General features: G+C 46.2%; 8 protein-coding genes across 9 annotated transcripts; 4 read left to right on the top strand and 4 right to left on the bottom strand.

Moving 5' to 3' along the window:
- Positions 1-996: 996 nt before the first annotated feature.
- GL218_05313 (EKC/KEOPS complex subunit BUD32) lies at positions 997-1,668 on the top strand (the record flags this gene model as incomplete). The annotated part of the gene is made up of 2 exons (XM_033581965.1): positions 997-1,127; positions 1,290-1,668. The coding sequence occupies 2 exons, from the start codon at positions 997-999 to the stop codon at positions 1,666-1,668; spliced, it is 510 nt and encodes a 169-aa protein (XP_033434240.1).
- Positions 1,669-1,887: 219 nt separating this feature from the next.
- On the bottom strand, positions 1,888-2,835 carry GL218_05312 (putative glutamate-cysteine ligase regulatory subunit; the record flags this gene model as incomplete). Its single annotated transcript, XM_033581964.1, has 1 exon — positions 1,888-2,835. One exon carries the CDS (start codon positions 2,833-2,835, stop codon positions 1,888-1,890), a length of 948 nt encoding a protein of 315 aa, XP_033434241.1.
- A 1,251-nt stretch (positions 2,836-4,086) lies between these two features.
- Positions 4,087-7,399, top strand: GL218_05311 (AP-1 complex subunit sigma-1; the record flags this gene model as incomplete). Of its 2 annotated transcripts, none has more annotated exons than XM_033581962.1 (5): positions 4,087-4,097; positions 4,156-4,189; positions 4,248-4,365; positions 4,420-4,694; positions 6,320-7,399. In XM_033581962.1, the coding sequence occupies 5 exons, from the start codon at positions 4,087-4,089 to the stop codon at positions 7,397-7,399; spliced, it is 1,518 nt and encodes a 505-aa protein (XP_033434243.1). The 2 variants fall into 2 exon arrangements, with proteins under 2 accessions (XP_033434243.1, XP_033434242.1); XM_033581963.1 differs by lacking the exon at positions 6,320-7,399 and adding an exon at positions 4,828-4,857.
- A 3,397-nt stretch (positions 7,400-10,796) lies between these two features.
- GL218_05310 (FACT complex subunit ctc-2) lies at positions 10,797-12,331 on the top strand (the record flags this gene model as incomplete). The annotated part of the gene is made up of 5 exons (XM_033581961.1): positions 10,797-10,973; positions 11,049-11,133; positions 11,191-11,313; positions 11,383-11,847; positions 11,916-12,331. 5 exons carry the CDS (start codon positions 10,797-10,799, stop codon positions 12,329-12,331), a joined length of 1,266 nt encoding a protein of 421 aa, XP_033434244.1.
- A 559-nt stretch (positions 12,332-12,890) lies between these two features.
- GL218_05309 (FACT complex subunit ctc-2) lies at positions 12,891-14,152 on the top strand (the record flags this gene model as incomplete). Its single annotated transcript, XM_033581960.1, has 4 exons — positions 12,891-12,975; positions 13,030-13,119; positions 13,247-13,629; positions 13,865-14,152. 4 exons carry the CDS (start codon positions 12,891-12,893, stop codon positions 14,150-14,152), a joined length of 846 nt encoding a protein of 281 aa, XP_033434689.1.
- Positions 14,153-14,734: 582 nt separating this feature from the next.
- On the bottom strand, positions 14,735-15,640 carry GL218_05308 (putative endo-beta-1,4-glucanase D; the record flags this gene model as incomplete). Its single annotated transcript, XM_033581959.1, has 4 exons — positions 14,735-14,903; positions 14,979-15,090; positions 15,167-15,523; positions 15,592-15,640. The coding sequence occupies 4 exons, from the start codon at positions 15,638-15,640 to the stop codon at positions 14,735-14,737; spliced, it is 687 nt and encodes a 228-aa protein (XP_033434688.1).
- Positions 15,641-16,559: 919 nt separating this feature from the next.
- Positions 16,560-17,396, bottom strand: GL218_05307 (uncharacterized protein; the record flags this gene model as incomplete). The annotated part of the gene is made up of 3 exons (XM_033581958.1): positions 16,560-16,661; positions 16,735-16,842; positions 17,088-17,396. 3 exons carry the CDS (start codon positions 17,394-17,396, stop codon positions 16,560-16,562), a joined length of 519 nt encoding a protein of 172 aa, XP_033434683.1.
- A 71-nt stretch (positions 17,397-17,467) lies between these two features.
- GL218_05306 (uncharacterized protein) lies at positions 17,468-17,944 on the bottom strand (the record flags this gene model as incomplete). The annotated part of the gene is made up of 1 exon (XM_033581957.1): positions 17,468-17,944. The coding sequence occupies one exon, from the start codon at positions 17,942-17,944 to the stop codon at positions 17,468-17,470; it is 477 nt and encodes a 158-aa protein (XP_033434682.1).
- Positions 17,945-18,104: the final 160 nt, after the last annotated feature.

Raw genomic sequence — 18,104 nt, 5'->3', positions numbered from 1 at the left:
ATGTATGATTTAATGTTTTTAGAAAAGGTTCGTGTTATCTCATATTGGTTAGGTGGACCATAAGATGATTCAATCTTGAATCAAATGCGGACTAGAAACCCTCTTGGCCTCAGGAATCATTATCACGTAGAGGTGTCAAACTTTTATACTGACCGCTGGCATTTCGATGTTTACCGACGAAGAATAATATACTTGGAATAAGTCATCTTCCTTTCCCACTCCTTTGTTAACTGTCCTACGTACTAATTTTTGGGGATTTCATACTTGACTTGGCTTATTGTATAACTAGTTACTATAAGTTAAAGATCATAGTTGTCTTAGCTGAAGTATAAGAGCTAGATGAGCTGAAAAGAGTAGGGAGACCTAGGTGGGTCAGAGTACCAGCTAATCGTTTCGTCAGACAGCGGTGTGCTTCGCAGGTATCCTTGCAATGGAACAGTAGAATGAAGATCAAGATAAAAGAATCTATTTTGTTTTAGAATATGCTTTAGGTGCATGAGCCTTACTGCTTCCCAATCTTTCGGGTTCTTCCCTGACCTGGCGAAGTGGGACTTAAGCTAATGAATGAGGTGCAGCCGCAGCTGCTGCCACTGATGGCACAGGCGCATATCATCGCGGGGCAGTTTGTGTTACAAGGTAGCGATAAGCAATTCGATTAATAAAATAGAACTCAATAATAGAACTTGCACTAAATATACCTAACCTAACACAATAGACCTAATAGACCTTCAAATATAACCGGCTTCTATATAATCGCAATTTCAGAACTGCTTACAAAATACCTATCAGCACAATGGCGGCAGACACACCACAGCCTTGCCATCCGCACAACAGAAAGACGACAAAACCGATCAGTTCCCCCTCCCCACCATCCTAAAATACCCCTCGTCCACCCCGCCAGCCCTCATCACCCAAGGCGCCGAAGCACGCCTCTACAAAAACAACCTACCTCCTCCCATCCCTCCCCGCAGCGCTCAAATACCGCCCTCCCAAACCATGGCGTCACCCCGCCCTCGACGCACGCCTGACGCGCCACGCATCCTAGCCGAAGCCCGGGTCCTAGCGCGGTGCCGACGCGCGGGCGTCCCGGTCCCCGCCGTATACGCCGTTGACGAGGCAGCTGGGTGGTAGCCATGGAGTGGGTGGGGGGCCCGCCGGCCCGCGCCGCGATCAACGAGTGGTTGCGGCGGAGGAAGGGCTGAAACGCTGGGGGAACGAGGGGGATGCGGTTCCGGTTACGGGGGAGAAGAAGGAAGATAAAGATTTAGTGGCGCTGATGCGTCGGATAGGAGTGCGGTGGGACGCATGCATGGCGTGGGTGTTGTGCATGGCGATTTGACGACGAGTAATATGATGTTGCGGCCGTGGGAGAAGGGTCGGGAGCCGGCGAATGGGCATGCGGGAGGAGGTGGTGGTGATGGGTTGCTGGATGGTGATATTGTGATTATCGATTTTGGTCTCGCAAGCCAGAGTACGTCTGATGAAGACCGCGCTGTGGATCTATATGTTCTAGAAAGAGCGTTTGCCAGCACGCATTCTCGCGCGGAAGGGTTATTTACGGCTATGCTAGAAAGCTCATATAAGGAGACTTTTAAACAAGCGCCTGTGGTCTTGAAAAAGCTCGAGGAGGTTAGGATGAGAGGGCGCAAGAGGAGTATGATAGGGTAAAGCCACGAATTAATTATATTCCACGAGTAATTCGATGCTGTCAAATGATATTAGGGATATCGAATTTGGTGTGTTCGCGTTGAAAATAGATGCATAGTTACTACACACTCTAGACTCGTGTAGTTGTGTATTCATAATCTAATGCTGGTAGTCCCCAATCACCAAATGCCATTGTTACCCGAAATATGCATAAGGAACAGATAGAACGCTGAGCCCGCCTTATGCCTCCTCTACCGTCTCCGCGCTCGCAAAGTAGCCTTTATTCTCAATGACTCCCCGGTCCTTGACAAACGCCGTATACTTGACAACCCACTCAGGGATGATCTCCCCTTTGAGTCCGCTACTATTAGGTTCGCCGTCCGCCAGGACGCCAGCGCCCTGTGGTCCTTGACCAAGAAGCTCCCGCAAGGTGCCGCTGGGTAGGATATCTGTAGAATCGTGATGGGTGTACAATTCGATGCCTTCGTCCTTAGCAAGCTTTGCCAGAGGCGGAGGTACATTGCAGCAATTCCTGATATTGATCTGGTTAACGGTAGGCCGCACTTTGACCTTGTCTAGAAACCTCTTTAGTTTGTCGGTGCCGAATTCGGAAATTCCGAGTTGTTTGATCTGGCCCTGGTTATACAACTTTTCTAGCAAACTCCACGTATTCACTTCTTCCTCGTCGTTGCCCATTGTCGCATTCTTTCTATCGGCTTCCCATTCGCAGTCTCCCTCAAACGTTAAGCCAGGGTATGAGGCTATAAGGAGGTCGACGTCGTTTACGTTTAGCTCTTTCCTAACCAATCGCAATGCTTCTTTAATATAATCAATTCTCTTCTCGGGAGGTGCCGTTGGTAGAAAGAATAACTTCACGGTAATCTCGTATTGCGAGCGATCCTCTTGTAGCCCGGCCGATTCCCAGTCGATGCGGGGCACATACAAAGTAGAGTCTTCCTTTTCCGTCCACACCTCTGGCGCTGGTCGGCTGCTGTATCCATTTTGCCCAGAATGAGAGGCGTGGCCATTACCGTTATGAAGTATAGAGGCGTATTCTTTTTGCGCAGCCGAGAAGTTACTTCGGAGGGAATTTGTAAGTTCAAGATTGGACCGATAAGTGCCTGGTTTCCGAATGATAGAGGGGCCGTCCAGGATGACGTTCCCCGTAGATAAGATTATTCGTGTCATGGCGATAGAGAGGAATATGTTGGATATGAAGGACTAGACAACAACGTCGATCTAAATAAGAAGATATGATAGGTATAATATAGGCAATAATAGTAATAATATGAATGAATATTCAAGATAGGGAGGTAGGTACCATAAGTCTATTACCAATCGTATTTCATGCGATGCATGTGCAATGTAGGGGTGGGTGGGCTGGTGGGTAGAAAAACTGAAGCTTTATAAATCGAAGTGGGGTCTTGATTAAATTCTAGCAATATTTCCATCCAAGTCCGGAGATAGTGAAAAAGGTACTAACCTTTTTACTAATCATAGGGTGTTGGATTTGATCTGCTTAGACCCGAGGAAAGACGATAGCAAACCGACGAAAACTCTTGTTGTCGTATACGAAAGAGACGACAAGAGTGTTTGGTGGTAAAGGAAGCGTGTAAAGCCAACATTGATGAGATGAGATGAAGAACGCCGACTACGGCTTAAACGAAATGGTACGTATTGCCACTAATATAACAAGTGAATCGCGGGATCTGCTCGCATGTGGTGGTGATACGACTAGCGGGAGGACCCCTAGATTATAGCGTAGGTTGTAAATATAATGTAGACAACCCATAAGCTAAGTTACGGGTGTAAGTTGCGGGTGTGGGACATAGGTCATTCGAAATCAAACTGTTATGGACAGGTCACTCACCCCGATTCACCCACTCAAGATATGCCAAAAATGGAAAATCCATACTAGAGACCATAGTGTAAGGATTCACCTTTCAGTCATAGAATCATGTGGGGTGTTGCAATCAACGTTATCGCCAAGGCTTCAGGACTTGGATTTACTCGGTGGGTTGATAAGTCTCTCGGTTGGAGGTTGGAGATATCATGCCGTCGGCCTTATTTTTATTTTTTTTTAAATGTTTGGTTCTAGAAGCTGAAGAGATTATAAAATATTGCAGGTCGAAGTTTTGTTGACTAATACCGTGGGGTGATAGAAGTGAATCGGACCGGCAAATGTTATGTCGGCTGGCTATAATTTACATGGGTATTTCGTACCCCCTTAGCTGAATGCGGTCGCTTAATTCGAAAATTGACAAGCTCGTGCCCAACCCCACTATCGGCTACTAAGAAATTGCTTCTGCTTCTGCTCTTGCTGTTCCATTCCATCAGTCATTTTACTACTACCAACATACTAATAACAGCAAAGCACATCCAATACCTGACAGACCTCTTCTTTTTTAATCCTGCCATGGTAATGTGAGAAGCGTGAAAATGGCTATTAAGTATGCCATCAAACTCTCGCTATTAGCATTAAAACACAGCTAATCATTAACATGACAGCTACTTGATCCTGCTGTCTCGGCAGGGCAAGGTGGTATGTTAATGCAATTCTTCTTTTGAGCCCTGCTTCATTGAAACTAATCGCATATCAGCGCCTAGCTAAATGGTTTACCACCTTGTCTCCCAAGGACAAAGCGAAGATCGTCAAGGACGTCTCTCAACTAGTCCTCGCTAGACGAACTCGCATGTGCAACTTTCTTGAATATAAAGGTCCGCCCCCTATTAACTACTAATATCATACAAGGCTGCTCACCAACCAACCAGATACCAAAATCGTCTACCGCCGTTACGCCTCTCTATTTTTTATTGCCGGCTGCTCTTCCGATGACAACGAGCTGATCACGCTCGAGATCATTCACCGATACGTCGAACAGATGGACAAATACTACGGCAACGTCTGCGAGCTCGACATCATATTCTCCTTCACGAAGGCATACTATATATTAGATGAGATATTATTAGCAGGGGAACTACAAGAGAGCAGTAAAAAGAATGTACTCCGCTGCATAGGGCAGCAAGACTCTCTCGAAGATATGGAGGTAAGTCGCCTATTTGGGTTTTTATTCATACTATTTATCCACGCTCCAAGTTATCGTTTCGGCAACCTACGCAAACTTCAATCTCTTCCCTAGCAATCCTTAGTCCCACTGACATGGCTTTTTTTCGGTCCAGGTCGAGGACGAGGTTACGAAAATCATGTAACAAGTTACAATGTATTTTTTCCCGATCGGATTGCAGTCCAAGAATGATTCTTTTAGGGCACGGCGCAACGGGTTTCAAATTATAGTATTATACGCTCTGCATTTACAAACATGCTTACCTATATTCAATTACTTTCACAGGTCTCCAAAGAAATCGAAGATGCGTTAAAGGAGGCTGGACTCATGTGATCGCAGAGTTGCAATGTCGTCCGCGACAGGCGAGTCGTGTTGCATTTGTTAAACGTATGACGGTCGTTTTGAAGTGACGCAATCTCAATGCCGTATCTCTTTCCAACCTATCGCTCAGCATCCATTACGAATCGTTTATGCTACGAGCTTATCAGCAAATCTAGGACATCTTCCGGCACATGTTTACGCAGTTATTCAACCAGGCCAAGACGATGCATATTATAAGCGAATAGAATTCAGCTACTTGAGAACTATCTGAATGCTAATTAAGCGTCTATCGGTTACGAAGCTATTGCATGATGAAGATACTAGGTATGTTAGTCCAAAACGCGCCGTTGACGCTCGTGGGATCTTGACGTTATCCTATTCGCTTAGTCTTCAAACTGGGCTATTAATCGCTATTGGTGCTGTTGGTTTAGGTATAGTGGAAGGCTGCCAACCCCTTAACTAGCTAGTAGCAAACCAGTATCAAGCCACACCCCTCCAAGCTCCGATAGTTCCCCCCCCTGCGCCCTGAGACCCGCGTTACTGCCAACTTGCGACCGGATTCGAGAAGACAAGGAAACGGCACACGGCAAACACCCGGCTTCCTTGGGGGGGTGGTCCTTCCTTGTCAGCCATGTCAGACAAGCACCAAACACCTGATCAATCACTGCAACACATTATCTCCCCCCGGCTCTCCAATCCGAGAAACCGTCGCAACTCACCTCTTCCACCTTCAAAGGCTTCAATTATACATTCGACGACCATAATACTCATTATATTCCAATCCAATTTCGATTATACTTTTACGTAATGTTCTACGCTCCCTGCGTCTACTAGACGATACATCGTCTAGTTTATTCTATTTGAATCAATATTGCAGGGATTGAAGTGCGCATTCGTTGTCTTTCTTTATCAGCTTACGGGCTCCAAGTCAACTACGCACACATCCGTCAGGACGATAATTATCTTTTAACCAGCAACTCATTACTCTAGACCAGGTGTCACCCGTTTACTGGTTGACTCCGGTCTTTTTAACGATCCTTCGAGGCCATACACAGCTATTTCCCTTCGGCTCCGAGCTTTCGTTTCATTTCGCGGTCAGCATCTACATTAACCATACCCGACTATTACCCCCTTCGCATCATATGATATATTCATTTATGCCATTGCGAAATTATCACCGACGCAAAGATGAAGGTTCGTGCATTTGTTGTATAGGGTTAGAGCATGTTTATGGATTTGGACTTGGAAGTATTGCAGGTCTTAGCTAACCATTATCATCCACGTAGTTTCTCCCACTTCGCGATTTCGACGTCATCACCACGGCGCTAAACTTCAGCACGGCTGAGTGTCGTGTCAAAGGCGGATGCGATCTTTATACGACAAAAGCCGCTGGTTCTGATAAGAAACTATACAAATCAATCGAAACATCTCTCGAAGCTCAACATGCGGCGCTCATTAAATTCGGTGCGTCGCTCTCACCGCCACAACGCAAGGAGATGGCTGCATCTCTTAATCTATCCCGTTCCAGCCCATTTGGTAATATGAGCGAGATTTCGAGCCGTCGCACCTTTGCCTATCTAATCGCGACATTAAACGCGAGCCATCCCGACTATGACTTTTCCCACGTCTTGCGCCCGACGGACTTCCGCCGCGAGCGCAACCTACAACATGTAATGGCGAACATTGATAACACGCTGAATAGTGTGCGACCATTAGGCTCTTCGCTTCTTTCACCTGATGCGAATTCTTCGTATCGTTCTTATGGTGGTTCTCCTGCGCCAAACCTGGCCTCAGGAGGTGATGCAATTAGTCCTGCTTGGAGTCCACACATGTGGACCATGATCGATACGGAGATGACACTAAAGGACTGCACAGTATTTTCGTATCAACCGCTCGAGGACCCTTTTGATGGTGACGAGTCCGCTATCTGGCGTCTTCATTATTTCTTCTTCAATAAGAATAAGAAACGTGTTGCCTATCTATATATTAGGGGTTTACCAAACTTAGTCAACTCGCCCGCGCTTGCACCCCATAGGCGCGGGAGTAATGGACTGTCCAAGCGCCATGCAACGCCCCTACCGGGTAGCTTGGGTGCAAACAAACGCGCTAAGTTCTGGCTGGGAGATCAACTCGCAAGTCGTATTATCGTCGACAATGATTATGATTATGATGACGACGAGTATGACGATGCCGATATGATCCAGTATGACCCAGATGAGGATATTGAGATCGATCCATTGCATGATCCCTCTTCCGACGAGGAGACCGATCAATATGATGACGATGACGAGGAAAGTGAATACGAACAAGCTGCGCATTCTATTAGGGGCATGAGTGAAGACATCGCGGCGAGGATGGAAATGTAAAAAACCGGTATAATATTATCCCTACGGTCAGACTCGGCTCCCTTTCCATTATTCCATTTCTTTTTGGCGTTCAAGGATGGAATGGGGACGGGGGCATCAGGATCTGGGGGGTAATGACGGGCATGAAACCAATAGATGACCTCTGTTCTGAGGCCAACGAGCCAGGTTCACGATGTCTTCAACAAGACAGCACAAATGGGTGTATGAGTTTTTGGCGTTTTGGACATGATGGCATGCGGTTGCGGTTATGGTTGAGGAGCGTGACTCGACGCTCGATACCCCATGATCAAATATGTCCGAGTTTTTTTTCTTTTGTAATAACCAAGCAGGCTGGCTCGCGGGCGAATTGGCAGGCGCTCGAATGTCGGCGTGTTGTTGTTTAAGCGTAGTTCTGATGATAATACATGCTTTCGTTTAGTGTACTATTTGATGGTCCAACTCGTGCGAGTGCATGAAAACTCCATACAAATTCTAAAGCTGCACAGTATTATACCGAAGATATAATGCTTCATTATAATAAAGCAAGTATACATCAGGTACTTTAGTTGTTCAATGTTATAAGCATGGAAAGTTTGTAATGCAAGGTATGTTCACCAGAATCGAAACCGAACCTATTATAAAATTACTTTTTGAGGGATAGACAGCTCAAAAGAAAGATAGCCTTGTGATACCAATGTTTATACTCACTATTACTACCTTAATCGCTTGACAAATTATGTCCGTAAATCAGGGGATTATCATATCGCAATTCAAAGAGTCCGGTAAAGACTATATCCTTATGTGAGGAATACAAGGTTAAGCAACTACGCTGTAGTATGAAAAGTTAAAAGACCAACTATGTTAAACTACTAGTATGCATAGAGGTGACCGAGCACCCCTTTTCATAGTTTTCTTAGGATCGTCATTATATAATAAACTAAGAGGCTATAGTCAGGTAAATAAATCCCGTAAAGGACTTTTGATTATTAAGATACTTCTTCAGGAAGGTTACTGAAAGGAGATGGTATTCGAGTGGTGAGTTTAGTGTTTGTTTTCATATTATGCATAGAAGGTACGAATAAGTCTGAAGGTATCTGAGTCCCATATCCCAAAATTATATGACATGTGTACTTAGCTGGAGGGAATGTTAGCTTACTGGAATCATTGGGAACTCGATATTTTTTTATAAAAGAAAATCCATTTCCCCTAGGCTATTAACGTATATATGCATCCTACTATCTCCTTGGTCTCCTCTATCTCGCACCATAAATATCGTCAACCTTACCATCATCACCACATCACACTTTAGCAACTTCCCAATTTATCTATTATCCTCGTATCAGTATGAGCTCGTCTAGATCATCGTGGCCACGAGATGGCAAGAAAAACGACGGAAGTGCTGGAGAGCTTGAGACATTCTGAACACAGACTGAGTCCAATTACAACAACAGCGACAGCGACGACAGTTCGAGCGTGGAGAGTGAGGGCGAGGGAAATGAGAGCAAGGAGACTGAAGATGGGGACTCTTCTGACCAGGGTGACTCAAGTGATGATGAATCAAGCCATGGTTCAGACGAGGGTGGCTCAGATGATAATAATTCAGATGGCTCACGCACTTATGTGAACTCGACTACTAGCGAGCTTAGCTCTGATAGTAGATTCAGCTCGGCTACTACTCTGGTCTGGGATTCTGAAGACGACGATGAGGACTCCGAGGAGTAAGACTGTTCTTATTTTCCTTTACGTCAGGAGTTGACTTAAGGAGGCAGTCAGTGGGGGACGCCTAGAATTAGAAAACTATGGTTAGACTGAACCGCATTGATTTGCGGTGATTTGTGAATTTACTATGAATATCTACCTGAAGCTTTGAAATATGATAAGGGGCTGAAGATGTAGTGGTGCGATATTGTGGTATCTCGAAACATGTGAGTTGCTTGACTCTCCCTTTTAACTACCTCTAAGAGAAGGATGTAGTGGTTCTGTAGTAGGCCTAAGGGGTATAACTTGTCCGACGAGGCTGAAGTTGTTAGTACAATCACGGACTCGAGCTGGACTGACGAGTCGTGTACGAGGATGTACCACCGTAAGGAATGACACAACAGTATTTAGTACGTATGGGACGAGTCCATAGATACAACATGAGAAATCACATCTGAATCTTGCGCAACATATGTGCTGCTTCATCGCTGTAAGTTCGCATTGTGACACTATCTCCAAGTCATCAGTATTTTACCATATCCTCGCCTTATAAAACGCAGGCCGTCCCCCCTGGTGCTCAACCTTCCTTTTTGTATCCCAATTCGATAAATCTCATATAGGATAATCGCCAATTTCGATAAATACTAGCCACTTAGATTGGCATTACAGGAACTCGCCTTGTCATTGCTATCGCCATTGCCGTTATTTACTGCAACCCGATAAAGTGGTTCTTCTTCTACTTTTGGCCGAAAATGAGTTCTAGCTCATCCTCCGGCTCGTCGTCGAGCAACAGCGATAACAGCGGAAGTAATCAAGACTCCTCGTCTTCTTCTGGAGGCCAGTCGGGCGCTGATAGCGGTAATACGGATGTGGGAAGTGATGATGGTAGGCCAGATGATGGCTTCATGTTGCCTCCCTCAATTGAAGATCCGGAAGATAGCGGCTATAGTACCGACCATGGACAGTAATATATTGAGATTGTGAGAGGAATTTGAAGTTCCGCTTATTATAGGTAGCGTTGCTTTGGTAATTTCGATAGCATAGGGGAAGGATATATCATTTATTTCCCTTATTTTTATTTTTCTGCTTTCTTTCCATTGTATCGTGCACCTGTACTTGAAAATGATATACGAAAAAAGCTTTAACGTTTGATTCTTTTCTCAATTTTACCTCAACTTGGCAGCGTCTGTACACACTGTTTATATACCTACCTCTATGTATGTATGAACAATGGCACCGGCCTGATGCGATATATATGAAGCCAGAAATTGGTAGAAAATGGGATTTACGCGATCAATCTGTACTTGTATTTATTACCTAATTTCTTCTGTCTCGCACCTTTAGGTAGGTGCTTATGATAATAAGTGAGAATTTATGACATCTCCAGTCACAAATCATCCAAGACACCTATGCACCTACCTGGTAGGTCTCTCTTAAGGGGAAGGCGTGGATTAGATAAGCAACCCGGGAGGGCCCATTACGGTTACCTAGAGGGTCCCGTACCTACTAAATCCATTAAACCGCGTCGCGAATTAAAGTGGGTCCACTCTCCAAGCTCGCGTCACCTTACATCCTAATTTTTGGAGCAGACTTTGATACGTTCACATTCAGCCTTCTTTCATCCCTCTTTTTTTTCTTAATAGTTTTTCATTTTACCTTCCATCAATCAACTCTTCTATCTGCCATCTTTTCGCCAACGACTTTCGGGTCATCTACGAAGATGGCAGACATCAAGATCGATGGAAAGCTCTTCCAGGAGCGCATTAATCATTTCATTAATGCCTGGAAGGCTGATAAACGCGCTGGTGATACTGTATTTAGCGGTGTATCCTCCATTCTTATCATGATGGGTAAAGTAGAGGAGAACCCAGAATTCCAGAAGAATAATGCTATGCACGTATGTAATATTTGCAATATTCATGTTCTAGTGAATGGGGCGACATACCGTTTGAAGAGACTGACTTTTATTTAGTTCTGGTTATTAGGCTACGAATTCCCGACTACCCTCATGCTCATCACTACCGACACCCTTTACATACTTACGACAGCGAAGAAAGGTAGCGACTACCCGAACTTTCTATTATTGCGCAACTAGGCGACTGACTTTTACGTAGCAAAACACCTGGAACAATTGAAGGGTGGCCGGTTTCCGATTGAGGTATTGGTTAGGGGTAAAGATGTGGGCTGCAAACGAGAAGCAATTCATCAAGATTGCCGATACCATCAATTCCGCAGGAGTGAGTCATACAGCCTCTTTACTATATGTTGTTTTTCTTAGCTAACTTGATTTGGTAATTAGAAAAAAGTCGGCCTTCTCACCAAGGATAGATCGAATGGTCCTTTTGTTGACGAGTGGAAAAAGGTCTTTGGCGATAAATGTAAAGATGCTGAAGAAGTCGACATATCCGGTGCTTTATCAACCGCTGCTTTCTCCGTTAAAGATGAAACAGAATTGCGCTCTATGCGAGCAGCATCTAAAGCCTGTGTCGCGCTGATGACACCATTCTTTCTGGACCAGATGTCGGATGTCTTGGACCAGGAGAAAAAGGTGAAGCACAGTGCGCTTGCCGATAAAGTCGATAGAAAACTCGACGACGAGAAGTGGTGGAAGACAGTTGAGCTTCCCAACAAACAGAGATTACCTTCAGATTTCGATCCCGCGTCATTGGATTGGTACTTGGGTCCTGCAGTTCAGAGTGGTGGTAAATACGACCTAAAGCTTCAGACAGAGCCTACCGGCGACAACCTTCATCCCGGCGTTATTATCGCTGGTATGGGTCTCCGATACAAGTCCTACTGCTCTTCCATTGCGCGAACGTACCTCGTTGACCCGAATAAGACGCAAGAAAGTACCTACAAGTTTCTCTCTCTGTCCATAACCTGGTTTTGAAAGAGATCAAGGATGGCGTAGTTGCTAAGGACGTTTATAGCAAAGCTTTGAGCTATATCAAGTCTAAGAAGCCCGAGTTAGAGAAACATTTTCTCAAGAATGTCGGAGCGGGTATCGGCATCGAGAGCAAAGATCCTACGCTGGTACTTAGCGGTAAAAACTCACGAACCTTAAAGGATGGAATGACCTTATGCATAACAACCGGTTTCACTGATGTCGAGAATCCTTCCCCGAAGGATAAGCTTAGCAAGACATACTCCCTGGTCCTTACCGATACCATCCGAGTAACAAATAGCGATCCGGTTGTATTTACCGGAGATGCTCCTACCGATCTCGATGCGACCTCGTTTTTTCTTCAAAGATGACGAGGAGATGCAACCAACACTAAGAAAGAGAAGAAGGACTCCCGTGTGGGTGCTGTGGCTACTAAGAACATTACGAGTACCCGTCTCTACGGTCCGAGCGGTCTGCCAGTGGATGAGGACCAGAGAAGAGGCGACGTGAACATCAGAAAGAACTCTCTCAAAAGAAGCAGAAGGAGGGTTTGGCTAGGTTTGCTGAGTCGACAGTGGCCAGGACGGCGCAGAGGTGAAGAAGTTCAGAAATTTGAATCATACAAGAGAGACAATCAGATGCCACTAAAAGTCAAGAATCTCGAGATCTTGGTTGACCAAAAGAACCACACCTTGTGCTTCCTGTCATGGGACGGCCTGTTCCTTTCCATATTCACACCATTAAGAACGTCAGCAAGAACGACGAAGGAGAGTGGTCCTATTTGCGTATCAACTTCCTTTCTCCGGGTCAGGGAGTCGGTAGGAAAGATGATCAGCCATTTGAGGACGCCTCGGCACAGTTCGTTAGGAGCCTGACGTTCCGTTCTCGCGATGGCGATCGTTACGAGAGATTACAGCACAGATTTCTGCCATGAAGAAAGAGGCCACTAAGAAGGAGCAGGAGAAGAAAGACATGGAAGATGTTGTTGAACAGGAAAAGCTAGTCGAAATAAGGAGTAAGTGGATATATATATGCCTTTCATAATATTTCTATACTAACTAGTAGCTAGATCGACGACCCCCTGTTATGGACAACGTGTTCATACGTCCTGCGATGGAAGGGAAGCGAGTTCCTGGCAAGGTCGAGATCCATCAGAATGGTATCCGGTACCAGTCACCGCTTAATCCGCAGCAGAGAGTTGACGTGCTTTTCTCCCAACATTCGCCATCTGTTCTTCCAGCCTTGCGCCCATGAACTAATTGTGATCATTCATCTGCACCTCAAAGACCCTATCATCATTGGCAACAAGAAGAAGACAAAGGATGTGCAGTTCTATCGAGAAGCAACAGATATCCAGTTTGACGAAACTGGTAATCGAAAACGAAAATATCGCCACGGTGACGAGGACGAGTTCGAGCAAGAGCAAGAAGATCGTCGACACAGAGCTGATCTTGATCGGCAATTCAAGAGTTTTGCTGATAAGATTGCAGAGGCTGGCAAGAACGAAGGTGTTGAAGTTGACATGCCGCTTAGAGAGCTTGGGTTCAACGGCGTCCCGTTCCGAAGCAATGTTACGATCCAGCCGACAACAGATTGTCTTATTCAGATCACAGAGCCGCCCTTCCTAGTTGTTACACTAGATGATATCGAAGTTGCTCATCTAGAGCGTGTACAATTCGGTTGAAAAATTTCGATCTGGTATTTGTGTTTAAAGACTTCACTAGACCACCCGTTCACATCAACACAATTCCCGTTGAGTCACTGGAGGATGTGAAGGAATGGCTTGATAGTAGCGACATCGCATTCAGTGAAGGTCCTTTGAACCTGAACTGGCCCACGATTATGAAGACGGTTACAGCTGATACCCATCAATTCTTGGCGACGGTGGATGGTCGTTCTTACAGAATGAGAGCGATGACGATGACGGCCAAGAAGAGGAAGAGGAGTCTAACTTTGAGATCGACGAATCCGAGCTCGAGGAAGCTAGCGAGTCCAGCGAAGACGATTCGGAATACGATAGTAACGCATCTGAAGACGCTAGTGATGAAGGCTCGGAAGATAAGGAGGACGACGAGGAAGGCGAGGACTGGGATGAATTAGAGAAGAAGGCGAAGCGAAAGGATCGAGAGAGCGGTCTTGAGAAGAAGACCGTAGCCGCAATAAGAAGCGACGCCACTAGATTCTTCGCCTGAAATAAGCAGATCTTCATTGAGGGGATGTTTATTTGAAGCGTTGGGAGATTCGTCCTATAGGTTCAATTTCGCAAGGCGAAGGGACCGCCCATTTGGAGTTGAGGTTGTACGAAATGCTTATTATCCAGCACATTATTGCGTCGAGCTGCCAGTCGCACGTTTTGCAATTTTTTTTATCCCGCTGCTTCGGAACGAGGCTATGATAGGCTGAAGGCTAAATTGCGTTTGCTCTTAGTTAATTCTCGGTGGTTGGCTCTTCGTAGAGCATATGTAGGCTAATGCAAAATGGACCCCTTGGGTGTCGTTGACTTAATTCATATACTATGTGCTATTAGATGCGAATTGCTGATTTATTTTAATTACTAGGCATTGTACTGTGAAATATTCGAATAAGTTGATATAGCATTATTTCAATAAACATCGAGCACGTTGAATTGCTGAAATATGAGTGACTCAACTTCCAACGACTACGTTTGTATGTTAATATACTATATTATCTAGGTAGGTACTTATATACTGATGAATGTCCACCGCCATAGCTACCTAGGTAGCTGTCCCAGAGGTCTACACGTAACGCGACTATCAACCTTCCCAGACGGCCGGGCCGGGAGCAGTGTAGGTAGTCGGAACGGGATAGTAAGACCAGAGCAGACCGGGGTCGCTAGCCTTGTAAGCACCGGGGAAAGCGACGAGCGGGCTGGGAGTTCCGCTGCCGCCATCTGTCACCTTGACTTGTGCGCACGAGAGGTACCTGTGATTTTTATGTTAGTTCATGTTGCGTTAATATATTGTTCGGTACTGAGTAGAAGGGAAAATTATTTCGCACATTTGAGCGCCACCGACGGATTGTGCCTGGTGAAGGGCTATGGATTCGACGCGCACGAGATAGTTCCCGCTCGGGACGTTCTTGGGGATCGTCACGTTGACGACTTTCTTGTCTGGGATGGCGTTAGCATCTAACCTAGTCTACGGTATAGCGGAATATGTAGAATTATGATAATTAGGGGCACTTACTGTAAGCGGGCCAGGTGGCCTCGCTAGACCCTAGCGGCGGAACGGCGGTGATGCTACCGATCTTGAACCAGACGTTGCCTGCGGGCTCCCAGGTGTTGATGTCGGCGCTGTCGGGGACCTTGGCCATGTAGAACTGGACGGGGCCGAAGTGCGTCACGGCGGCGTTGGCGGCGAAGCCTAAGACTTCGCCGGCGGCTATGGTGGCGGTGCCCGTGCCCGGGCTTGCCTGGTAGCATCGCATGTCCGGGCTGTCGACGCTGGTTACACCGCCGTTGCTCTGGTAGTTCTTGGTCTTTCGGATGGAGGTCCACTCTGCGGCTTCTTGCTCGCCGTTGATGACAAGCTTCGAGAAGCGGTCTGGTACGGTGTTAGTTGCCTCATCTGGCTGGGCGTGTACCGGAGCAGGAAAGGAGGCGTGGACTTACAATGGGCTTGGGCAGTAGCTGCCAGCGCGAGGAACGTGATTAACTTCATCTTTGGTGTAGATTTCGAGGCAAGACTTAGATAAGTTGTCGTTTTACGGTGGGAGAGGCACGGGTTGTGAAAGATACCTAGGGAAGACAGGCGCGCTAATATACCCGGCGAGGCCGCTGCGATATATACCACGGGGAACACATGTCAAATACCGGGGAGTAGGCCATCGCCAAGATGAAGCGCTATCGGCTGAGCCAATGACTGCGTTTATGTCGCTTCCCCAGATATGAACCCCGTGAGCTTGTCTAATGTTGGGGGTAATTTGTCGTCGTGGTTAAAATACCCGGTTGTAAGGGAGAAGGTCAGCTCGGCAAGGGGAGTCGGCCAATGGACTAGTTACGATATTATCCGGGGATGGCGTATGAATACTTTCTCTGTTGGCCTCTTTATATATGGAGAATCACGTAGTGGGTAATGCTTACAACTGTGTAAGCTACCCGCTTGAGGGATATATATAGATAAATCTTCTTTTGGTATACAAGACGCCCGTTTGTCCGGCATGGGCCTCGCAACGCTCCGTCATCTGGCTTGTTAGTCGGCTTAGTTCGGATATGTGATGCTATGTAGCTTGACGTCTATAAGTTTAGTAAACATATGAGATATGAGATCTTTTTACACATGATCGGATGATACCAGATGTAAATAATATGATTAAGAATATTTACAATTGTATTAGGATATAGCTTGCCTAAGTTCTAAGTTTGCTATTACCAACAGATATCCGCTTCTACTGATCTTGAGAATGTCAACCTTGCGCCATGCCTTGTCCATAATCGCAGCAGTGAGTCGGCCACGATCGACTTTATGCTTCCATAAATAAACATCTTAGTTATACACCGGTTCGATGGGAAATAATTCATTTAGATCTTCGCTTTGATCTTCCTTAAGAATTCCCCGTCATCCTCAAAGGGCTTAGCACCTAACCTATGCCAGGCCCCCCAGCCATGAGAGCCTCGTTTTTCTCCTTTGCTGGGAATAAGAACTCGGTCTTCCCATCGCCGACATTGGAAACCGATTTATCCTGCGATAAATCAATGTTTAGCATTATTGTACATACGGAGGGTGGGGTGTGACATGGAGTGAATTTCACTTACGAGTCCTAAAGTCAACTTGATTACGCCGTCAAGCCAATGCGGCACATATTTCACCTTGGGCTTCTTGCCTTCTGTACCAGATAACACATTAAAAGCAACAACCATGGACTGGCGCATTGCAGATCTTGAGTTTGGATGTGGGTGTTGGTCTCAGAGACATCTCCGCAAATATACACATTAGGTAGGGAGTCATCCTGAATCTGCAGAGTAGGTTTGGTAAGGATATGGCCTGATTCAGATATAGATGCTGGGCTCAGCTCCGAAATCAGCTTAGAGTCGGGCCTTTGACCTGTGCAGTTGACCTTTGGAACTTGTTAGCTCGACCATAAAGGGGGAACGGTAAGGTTACAAACCAGGTAATCGCATGCAATCTCTTTCCCACTCCTTAAGACGGCAATGCCCTTCTCCTTGTCCTCGCTGACCACCCTGTCCCCAGTAATAAGCTCGATGCCTAGTTCCTTGATACCATCTGTCGCGGTTGCTTGCAACTTCGGCCCAAACCGATGCATCACCGAGTCCCTTGAATGTACTAAGGTAACCTGCTTATCTGGGTACTTCGACTTCGCATCCGTAGCTAGCTCAACGCCTGCAGCACCTCCACCCACAACGACTAGATTTTTGGACTCGCGGATCTGCTTCTGCATCTCTCTCATGAGCTTCATTCCTTCATCTTTATCATTGGTTCCAACACGACTTGGTAGAGTATCGGTGGCACCTGCGCCAGTAGCTACGACTAGAACTCGTATGGAATCTCCTCGCCGGTCTCAGCCAAACGCACGCTGTCTCGTGAAATGCGAGCGACACGATCCTTAATCCATGACACCTTGCCTCCGTCGGCATCGAATGAGCCGCGGGGTAGAAGCCCGCCATAAGGTATGAATGCCTTGTGCTCGTGGCCCTCGGCGACACAGAATCTTGGAAGCACCCAAGTGAATTGGAAGTGATCTCGGGGTTCGATGACGATGATACGGTATTCTGAGTTTGGAAGCAGATAACGCGCGATATTACTGGCAGCCGAGTATCCTGCGATGGAGGCGCCTATGATGATTATGTTACGGGGCTTCTCTGGGTCCGCGGAGGATGATGAGGAAGAAAACATGGCATGGCGCAAAAGTTTGAGGCGGAAAGCCAGGTTGTGACGGAGGGTTGTGAGCATCATCGACACGACGAAGCCAGCGCCATTGATTATTAGAATTGGTTTCTCCAACATCTTTAATACGTGCTAGGCAACGATGTTTCAAAGTCTGGGTTAAGCCGGAGACGGAGAATCTAATGGGCTCGCTTAGCTACTGTAAGTCCGGAATATGAGGGTCTTAAGGAACAAGGGGGATTCTTATAATTATTCGTATTGAGGATGGGTCTAAATATAC

Source organism: Daldinia childiae (genome assembly GCF_008694065.1).
Source record: "Daldinia childiae strain JS-1345 chromosome Unknown Scaffold5, whole genome shotgun sequence".
Taxonomy (NCBI): Eukaryota; Fungi; Ascomycota; class Sordariomycetes; order Xylariales; family Hypoxylaceae; genus Daldinia; species Daldinia childiae.
The sequence above is the reverse complement of the archived record's forward strand: the minus strand, read 5'-3'. Positions and strand labels throughout refer to the sequence as shown.